This window comes from Seriola dumerili, unplaced genomic scaffold (assembly GCF_002260705.1).
Source record: "Seriola dumerili isolate Sdu_G_001 unplaced genomic scaffold, Sdu_1.0 BDQW01000388.1, whole genome shotgun sequence".
NCBI classification, from domain to species: Eukaryota; Metazoa; Chordata; class Actinopteri; order Carangiformes; family Carangidae; genus Seriola; species Seriola dumerili.
In genome coordinates, this window is record NW_019174643.1 from 795792 (window position 1) to 806203 (window position 10412).

The 10412-nt window shown below is 42.0% G+C and overlaps 1 protein-coding gene across 2 annotated transcripts in view; it reads left to right on the forward strand.

Moving 5' to 3' along the window:
* LOC111233367 (dachshund homolog 2-like) overlaps positions 1 to 9391 on the forward strand; it is an 81141-nt gene extending 71750 nt beyond the window's left edge. The window contains exons 10-12 of one of the 2 annotated variants that reach the window (XM_022761177.1): positions 295 to 474; positions 1896 to 1961; positions 7559 to 9391. In XM_022761177.1, coding sequence (XP_022616898.1) covers positions 295 to 474; positions 1896 to 1961; positions 7559 to 7596 — 284 coding nt within the window. In that variant the 3' untranslated portion in view covers positions 7597 to 9391. The remainder of the gene's footprint in view (positions 1 to 294; positions 475 to 1895; positions 1962 to 7558) is intronic. The other variant, XM_022761178.1, reaches the window with a different exon arrangement.
* Positions 9392 to 10412: the final 1021 nt, after the last annotated feature.

The following is a 10412-nucleotide window of genomic DNA, read 5'->3' on the forward strand; positions in this document are numbered from 1 at the left end:
AAGGAAACGTAACTGACTGAACTTGCATGGAAGTCGCAGGCGGTCAGGGTTTTGATAGCAGAGACCTGAGTCCTGTGTCAGGGTTAGGAAACAAAACTGTGGTCGAAGCCAGGGAAAGATTAAAGTCAATATGACCTTTTCAATATTCGAACAACACTACAGTCTTTAACCAGGTGCTGTGAGAGATTAATGCAACCATAACAAAAGTTAATCACACTTCAGTTGCTGCTAATATTGCAAAAGAACTTGCAATTCTTGGTCAGTGCTCAACACCTCCTCCTCTCGTTGCTCCAGCCTCCATCCAGAAGCGTCTGAAGAAGGAGAAGAAGGCGAAGAGGAAGCTGCAGGAGGCGCTGGAGTTCGAGTCGAAGAGGCGGGAGAGAGTGGAGGACGCTCTGAAACACTCGTCCTCATCCTCCCCCTCCCCTGAGCCGCTGCACGCCGCCAACAACAACTCCAACAACGCCAAGAACGGTACGACGGGATGTTCTCGTTTATTCCAAGGCTGATGTTCTGTCCTTTTCCTTTCTGCCTTGTTTCTGCAGCTCCACATGTTTTCTTACCATCTTTTTCTTGTCTTGCTTTTTAATTACTTGTTTCTTTCTACATTTCTTTCTCTTCTTTTTCTTTCGTACTGTCAGTTTAAATATTCTTGATGGTTTTTTTTATGTTTTTTATTGGTTTACATCTGTGTTTGTTTCATGATTACCTCGAGCATCACGTGTTGTGTGTGAGCAGCTGTGTAAAGCAGCTCTTCAACACAGTTCAGTTACAGACAGTAAATCAACAGTTAAACCGTCCGTCACTGCAAAACTAAATGACTAAAAAAAGACCAGCACAGTTTATTAATATTGTACAGTTCTGTCTAATCGTTTTTTCTTTTTTTTAAATGCATAAACTGAAGAAGTAGTAATGTACAGCTTTCATTTAAACAGCGGCAGTGGTCGGCTTATATTCATTTCATGTATAATTTCTTGCAGCAGTGACCAAAATATCTTCTGGAACAAAATGCTGCATTTAAGTGATGCTGAAGTTATCGTAATTTGGAGTTTCTGACTCGTAAATTAGCGCTTACACCGCTTAACCGTAACAACAACAGCTGGGGAACTTGGATTTAAAATAATAATATGAAAGTGTCTGAAAACCGAGCAAACATGAACGCCTCATCTCAGCCAAAAGTGCAGGAGTGTCATTTTGTCAGTGTGCGGTCGTCACACAACCTTCTCGCGTTGAGCTGGTGAACGTGAACGATTTTCTTTATCTGATCATAATGATTAATTGAATATATTTGGACAAGTTTTCCACAGATTTCTGACAAATTAAGAAAATAATCATCAGATTAATCGATGATGAAAACAATACAAACGTCTGAAAGCTGCTGTTCAAACCTACAGGGACGAGACACATGTAGCTTTTTAGCTTCGCTTAATTTACTTGAATTCAAAGTTGAGATGTAACGTCACAGAAACGATGTTCAAGTTGAACAGATGTGGATTTCTATTGTTGGTAATGAGTTTCAGTGTCAGTCGCACTGTTAGGTTTCCTGGGTTGTTTTAGGGATGATGGTGAACACCCCCCCCCCCCCCCCCCATCATGATTTTGTCAGATAATAATAAAAGAAGTAGGTTTTCCAAAACCGCAGAAACGAAACGAGGGATCAGTCTGAATGTTGTTTCTAATATCGAAACTATTTTTTCCTGAGCAGTTAAAATGTTTTGACAATTAACATCAGGAGGAAAAAAAAGAATAACATAAAGGAAAAAATGTGAGTCTCTGGACAAATGTTGTTGCTTGTGGTTTGGTTTGTTTTGGACCTGCTCACAGTTACAAGGTGCTTTCTGCTTTTTATTGGCCGACCCACTGAGACTCTGTCTTGTCTTTGTGCTTCATACCAGACGCTGCTGTAGCCGAGGATAAACCTGAACTTAATGGAAACCAGCAAGACAACGGCGCTGTACAAGGTGCCTGAGCGCGCGCACACACACACACACACACACACACCCAAACAATAAAAAAAACAACATAAAACACACACAGTCAGATACACACTCATGCATGCAGAGTCATGCTGATAAAAACACACACACGGCGCATATTAACAGATATGATACTGTACACAAGCATGTTACAAGACACACACACACACACACACACACACACACACACACACACACACACGTGGTAGACATCTGTGTGTGTTGGGGCCCAGGCTGGATTAGTGGAGACATTAAGCAGACACAGAGACACTGTGGCCTCCCTTTGATGTGCACCTTATAACACACACACATGTATTTGTGTGTGTGTGTGTGTGTGTGTGTGGAAATATTTCATTGGGCTAACGTCAGTGTGTGTAAGTTTGGACGGTTGTGTGTCAACATGGCCGTATTGTTTTATAAGGTTGTGTGTCCTGTACGTCAGTGGAGAGTTTGAGGGCTTGGTCATTCATGTGTAGTTCATGTATATGCAGTACTTCATATACATTTACTACATGGCAGTATGGAGTATATTTCAGTGCTGTATGATGTGTAGTACATGTATAGTTTGGAAAATGGTGAGTTGTTTGGAACGTAAGGAGATTCTCTCGGGTCCAGCTGCTTCATCCTCCTCCACGTCTTAAAAACGTTGATTTTTTGGGAGAAATTATAGAAGTTTTTGCCAAATAAGGACATTTTATTTTAGTAAGTAGCAACTTTTAGGAAAGTTGTTTTTTCCTCTGTGAACGGAGGACGTCCTGAAAGTAACAGGATTTAAGCAAAGCGGGAACATCTCCCTTCTTTTATCCCGACGAGCTGTTTGAAGGTTTTTAAGAAGTTCACATTAGGTTTAGGTGAGAGAGTGCGGGTTAGAGGGGAATGCATTATGCCAATGAGGGTCCTCACAAGTACAGTACGGACCGGTGTGTGTTAGTATGCATGTGTCGTCCTCTCTCCACCAGCTGTGCTCAGTCCTCCCTGACATTGAAAACCTTCACTTGAAACTCTGCGTGTGTATAAATGAATATCTACAGGCGCACACACACACACACACACACACACACTCTCTGCATGTGTGTGTGACTGTGTACCTGTAGTGTGTGTTTTAGTGTGTGTGTGTGTGTGTGTGTTTGATCCACACTATAGTGAGACAGGGAACTCTAATTAGCTCTCTCTCCTCTTTAGACCCCTTTTAGATCCCCTCTCTTCTGCAAGCCAAGCACTCCCACAAACACACACACACACACACACACACGCACACACACGCACAGACCCACCTGATTTCATTAATGTTGATTGGCCCAGTAGGACCCCTTTGCTGCCTTGCTCTCACACACACTCACACTGACACACACACACACACACACACACACTCATCCCTCCTGCTATAAAAGCATTTTGCACCTACGGTGGTTTACTTGCTCACACACACACACACACACACACACACACACACACACACACACACACACACACACCTCTCCCCTGCCTCTCTCACCTTCCACACTCTTAATTAACGAGTGAGGCAAAAACTGCTGAATACAAAGAAAGACATCGCATTACAATCAGAAAGAGAGAGAAAGAAGGGAGGGAGAAAAAACGAGAAGCAAGGGAGAGAGAGAGAGAGAGAGGGTTAAAGAGAAAAAAGTAAAGATTGGTTTCTCTTGTTCAAAGCCAAACGGACTAATTGGTCATAAAAAATAAAATAAAAAACTGAAGAAATTGAGGAAGAGGAGAGAGCAGGAAAGAGAGGAAGAGGAAGATGGTTTGACGGAGCTGATGAAATGATGAGAAAGGATGGAAGAGCTGAGGAGGAGGAAAATATGAAGAGGAAGAGATGATAGGGAGCAGAGAAGGGGAAGATGAGGAGGGAGGAAAGAAAGGAGCAAAGAGGAGAGAAGACGATTGGAGGTTACGAAAGGAGGGAAGAGGAGGAGGGGAAGGGGGAGAAAAGAGAAAGGAAACGTAAGTAGGTGGAGGAGAGGAAAGATGGAGAGGTGGTGGAAAAGAAGGGATGAACAGGAGTGGAGGTAGAGACTGAAGAAAGAGGGGAGCGGGAGGTGAAGAGGAGGAGAGGAACTGTGGAGGATCAGAGAGGAGAAAAGAGGAGGAGGAGGAAGAGGAGAGAAAAGTGATGATATGAAGAGGAGGAAGAAAAGGAAAGGATGAGGAGGAGAATGGAGAGAGAGAGGACGACAAGGAGAAAAGAGTGGAGAGAGGGGGTGAAGAGAGGTAAAAGTAGGGATGAGGAGGTGTGGAGAGAAAACTGAAAAGAGGAGAAGAAACAGGTGAGGAGAGCTAAAAACAGGTGGCGGAGAGGGAGGAGGAGGGAGAGAGGAGGGGTAAGAAATGAAAGTGAACAAATGAGGAAGAGGAGAGAAGAAGTGAGGATGAAAGGAATTAGAGGAGGAGGAGAGAGAGGAAGTGATGAAACAGGAGAGAGGAGTCAAAGATAGGAAAAAGGAGGAGAGGAGGGAGGAGAAAGAAAGGGATGGTTAAAAAGGATGAACAGAAGTGAAGAAGGAGGACAGGAGGAGAAAAGGAAAAAGACAAGAAGAAGAAGAAATGGGAGCGAGGGAAAGAAAATATGAGAAGATGGTTGAGATAGAGGAGAGGGAGAGGAGGGAAAAGAGGACATGAGAAGGAGGGATGAGGGAGGAGGAGGAGGAGGAGTTCCCGGGGATGGAGTTGAAAAATGTGACCTTGTTCCGAGACCTGGTGACATTTCCTCCACCCAGCTGATAGACTTTTAACAAGGCAGGTCAGCATCATTTTTAACCAGGACAGCACACACACACACACACACACACACACACACACACACACACACACACACACAGAGAAGCTGGTGTTGTTCACAGTGACAGATAGAGGTGATAGGCGAAGGGAAACAGGGAGGAAAAGGAGATGAAAACATTATTAAATAAAAATAAATACAGATAAAATGCAAATTTCGAAAATAAAAAACATAAAAGAGCAGCTGTGATCGTGTTCTCTGCGTTCACACAGACGACGTGATAAAACTTCCTCCACATAAACACTGGATTTGAAATGTTAACATGAAGGGAAAGAAGAGTTCGTCACAGCTGGAAACACTCTGCGGACCGCAGAAAATCAAATATGAAATGTTTGGAAAATTCATATCGTCATTTATCATCTTTCAGTGGAAACATTTGATCTTTTTTATGTTTTTCTAACATTCAGCTGCTCAGATTATTGTACATGAGTTTACACTCTGATTACAGCTTCTCAAATATCAGGATCTGTTGCTTTGATTTATTTTACATGAGCGTAAACTTATTATCTTTGGGGGTTTTGGACATTTGAAGTCGTCACCCAATTAACTTTCTGACATTTTATTTACTAAAAATATAATTAATTATCAATTAATTGAGGGGGAAAAAAAGGCAAACTACAAAAAGACATGGCAGAAAACGTGTCCTGTGCGGCGGCTCGTTTGAACACTGTACATTTGTATCTCTGCAACAGTTAATTGATTAATCAATCACTCAATCAAGAGAAAATTAGGTTGATAATCTTTTAATCGTTTCAGTGATTTTTTTAAAAGCAAAAATGACAAAAATGATCTAGTTACAGCTTCATAAATGTGAGTATTCGCTGTTTTTCTTTGTCTTATATTATTGCATAGACATGTTGTTTTATAGACCACGTGACAAATCAAACAAACAATAACTCAGCAGATTTATAGATAATGGAAATAATTTCTACTTGCAGCTTTAGACAGACGTGTCGTGCAGCATATGAATAACTGATAAATGAAGGAAGCCACAGAAATGTGAAGGTCCGACTGCACAATGACACGAAGTGACGATATTTAAACAGACAAAGTTGGAGGTCTGAGTTTTAAGGACAGCGCTGGGGGGAGCAGGACGGTTTTTAAGCACCAGGCCGAACCTGCTGCCTAAAGGAGGAGAAGAAAGGACAGGAGAGGACAGAGAGAAGAATGGGTCGGGATAAAAATAATATGAGAGTAACAGATAGAGGACAGGAGGGAGCAGGGGGGAGGTGAGGAGGAGGAGGAGGAGGAGGAGTGGATGCATGTAGAATAGAGGGATGAAAGAGGAGGAGAGGAGGGGGTTTGAGTGGATCGTGGAGTGATAAAAATAGGGAAGGGCAGGAGATGAGAGGGATGAAAAGGAGGGAAGGCAGGGAATATGAAGGAGGAAACGAGGGGCGAGCGCCAGATGAAAGAGAAAATTTAAGAAAGTTTTTTTTATTCCAACAGAGAAACCTCGAACCTGTTTCATATCTCCAAAAACAAAGACTGATGAGTAGAGGACAAAACGAGAGGGCGAGGCGACGACAGAGAGCGAGGGGAGGATGAGTAAAATAAAAGAGTAGTAGAGGGAGGGAGGGAGGGAGGGAGAGAGAGAGGAGGAAGAGGAGGGAGGGCAGGTTTATGGTTGCTGTTATGCAGAAATGTAAACACTTTGCAGCGTTCGCAGAAAACAATGACACCGCAGGGAGAGGAAGGTGTGCATGTGTGTGTTCGCTGTGTTCGTGCGCACGTGCTCCTGTGTGGGTGGGTGCAGCTACAGCACCACGGGGAGCGGAAGGAGAACGGCGGAGGTGAAATGAGAGAGAGAGAGAGAGAGAGAGGGAAGGAGGGAGGGAGAGAGAGCCGACCCTGGCAAAATTGGAGATATGAGATTTCTATCATAAACGGATGCAGCGTAAAGGGAGAACAAGACGCAACACTTTGAGTTAAAAAAAAAAAAACTACATCCTGCTTTAATTATCGCATCAAGCATCAAGCTCCTGCACAAACGCGAGCTCGTTAGACTCTAAAGTAAAAACTCTACATTTTTCTCGTAGATTTAAAGCTGCAGCGGCTGAGCGTGCAGGTTGGTAGCAACAAGAGCTGAGGGCTTACACTGGGGATGAGGTGATGGTACAGAGGTGAGGCGTTGTAGGAAATAAAAAAAAAAAAACCCAGTGTCAGTAACAGCACCGCAAAGCTGCGGCCAATTTAAAATAATGAGCCGCATGATTTGTCCCTGTACCAGCGTTTCACACGGCTCTGATATCACTGATTCAACGGAACTTCACCTGTGAAACATCAGTTTACCAGAAAACTGAGCACAAACACAGGAAGTCCGTCCTCTACGTCGTCAAATTAAGAGTTCCTACAGTTTGTTTAGTGACTTACACTGGAGCTGAAACAAATAGTGGATCGGCAGAAAATCTAGGAGCAAAAACTCTGATAAATCATCAGAACGAGAATCGGAAGCATTGATTTATTGATCCCAAAGGGGAAATTAGGTCAGGTTACAGTTGCTTGATTAGTAAAGAAAGAATAGGAAGAAGATTACAAAGGTAAAGGTAGAAAGATAAAGATAAAATATAATAATAAAATATAAAAAGGGACTTTAAATATACGGCAACATTTTATAGACCAGTGAATCGATTAATTGAGAAAAAAAAGACACATTAATCAATAATTAAAATCATCATAAGTTGCAGCCTTAGTGAGCTTTAATCATTCAAAGAGGATGAAATGAAAAAAGGATAAACTTTATCGTTTATTAACCCGATTCCTTTTTGTATTTTTATTTTTTACCCAGAATCCCGGCCGTTTCTGAAGACCCCCATGATGTTTTAGAGCACGGGACTCCGCCTCCAGAAATCCCGCCCTAACCCTTCCCACCCCAGCCCCCTGCACAGAAGAACTCCACCAGCCCGTTTCCACAGCAACCACGGCTTCCACAGCAGCCTGGATCTCCACGGCAGCCTGGGTCACCACGGCGACGATCTCCCCAGGCGGGATTCTATCTTTGCTACAATGCGACCTTTTTCGACGTTGCTAAGAAACAATGAGACTACTAAGAGACACGCCCCTCATTTGGACTTATTTTGGGGCCGTCTCTCTACCTTTTTCTTCTCTTTCTTCTTCTTCTTTTTAGACAAACTTCACTCCATTCATTCCTCTTTTTCTCTCCCCGCATGGGGACTTCTCTCTCATCCCGCGTTCGTTTCAAAAACTGAAAAGTAAAAAATCGTTACCGAGCGACGGTAAGGGAAAAAGTCACCACGAGGCAAACGGACCGGACTGATCAACGCGCTCTCAGATTCACCGCAAAATCAACTCGGTTCGGACATTGTGTGGGGAAAATGAACACCAGAGATCGATTTGATCGGACAGCTGAGACTCTTTAAATAGTTCCCGTGACGTGATGTGATTGGCGGGACCAAACAAGTCTGTTTCTGATTGGTGCTGACGAGACAGGAACGGTTTCAAGGAAGGACTCAACATTCCTATTTCTGTTTCTTTAAAGAAAAGAAAAGTTTCAAACACCCTGGATTTAACGCAACTTCAGCCCACGTCATTGGCTGGCCGGTCGACACCCTCTCATTGGACAGTAATCGGTTACTCGGAGGCGCTTGGGACGAAGGAGGAAAGAAGGGGGTTTACAAAAGAAAAAAGAAGTGTAAAAATATTTGGAAGGAAAAAAAACAGAGGAAAACAACTTGGGAAGCTATTTCTGTCTCTCATGTTTCATTCATTTTTGTTTTCCGTACAGGGACTGAAAAGAATGCATGGGAAAACTTTTCTTATGTTGTCATTTGGTTTATTTTATCCTCCGTACACTCCTTACTTCCAACTCTCGTTATCATTTCCCTCTCTTCTACTCTCTTTTCTACTTTGTTCCTCGCCCTCTTTTCTGTCTATTTTGTATAAATCGGCTCCTCTTCCTCTTTTATCTTCTCACTTTTTTTGCTCAATTCCTCTCCTTCTCCTTTCTTCTTCTACATCTGTTTTCCTTTACTTTCTCTCTCTCTCTCTCTCTTTCTCTCTCTCGCTCTAAGGAGGCATTACTCTGAAAATGTTGGATGCAGCTTTTCAATGTATGAAGTATTTTCTATCACCCTTAACTTGTGAAATCAGTTTCTCAAATGATGCAAAAGTTAAAAAACAAAAAAAAAAACAAACCCTTTTTTATTACAATGGAGTGATTTTTAGACACAATATTATATCCTAAAGGTACGTTGAATTCTCTTCCTCAACATTGGAACTTTTCACCTTTTGACCCCTGTTCCCCGTGACCAGGAAGTAGTAGTCAAGTTTCTGGTGTTTGTCAGATTAAAGACAAGGAGCGCTTCATTTGTCTGGACTGAGTTCAACATTTTTCATGACTTTTTCCATAGTTATATTTTATTTTCTCTTTGCCTGGATTCAAGAACGTATCCCCATTCGTCACCCTCCAAGTGGACGAAGTTGAAATGTACCGCAGGTGATGAAAACAAGCGCTCCTCAGCTACGTCAAACACCAGACACTTTTTATTTCCCCAATTTTTCTGACCTACTAAAGAGTGCAGACTGTTGTGTTGCAGTTTTGTTTATTCCACTGCGTGTTTTGTTTATTTGTTGATTACTATTTGAAATGTGTACGGGAGGAATGAGGGAGGGGTGGGGCCAGGGTGGGTGGGTGGGGTTTGGGGTTAAAGGGATATTCCGTGTAGATAGAAACAGCATTTGGCGTTTTCTTGTTTTTGTTTTATTTTTTTCTCCTGATGATCTCTCAAGTCTGTCACTGTTCTCTGGGTTTGAGCTGACTGCAAATATACAGTATTATAATGACTGGTGTCCGGTGGTGTTTTACACTCACGTTTACACACACACACACACACACACTAAAGGCTTTTTGCGACTGTCAAATTATTATGTTTCAGAAACATTAGACAATCCCGGTGAAAACTGTTAATTCAAAAACACTTAGCAGCTCAGAAATGCAAACTGCTGACGTGTACATTATGTGCTGGATTTGAACATTTTTTACTTTGTCGCCATCTGGTGGTAGAATCAAAAAATCAGAGTGTCACAAACAGCACTGATGCGCATTAACAGATCTAAAACACTAACTAAACTCAAGTTATGGGAACTAAAAGATTCAGGTGAAGTAAACAGAGAAATTTAGACTTAGATTAGTCGACTTATCTTAAAGTAAGAAAACACTTGGAAAAACTGTCATAATTGCCTTTTCAGGGCAAGCAGGACCACAGCGTCCACGGGTAAACAATGTCATATTAGTTTGGAGGTAGGTAAAATACTAGACATTTTCAAATTTTGACATAATAATGGCGCTAAAAGAAAAGTCAGTGGAAAATTATTACATTTCATCCTGAGGCAACATAGATGTGTGAACTGCATTTTAGAAATTTCACTCAAAAAATTTTAAACTTAATGATGGCGCAGGAGGAAAAGTCAAAGGATTAACAAAATCAGCAAGATTCATGGTTTGAATTTTGTGCGAAGTTTATGCTGGGCTAAATGAAAACTCCCTCAGTGAAGGAAAAGTCAAAGGAATCACCAAAGTCATTAAAATGCAAACTGTAATCCATCCAGTGGTCAAGATATTTCATCAAAAAAAACAAAACTGTCAATGTCGGTAGATGAAAAGTCTGGGGGATCACCACAGC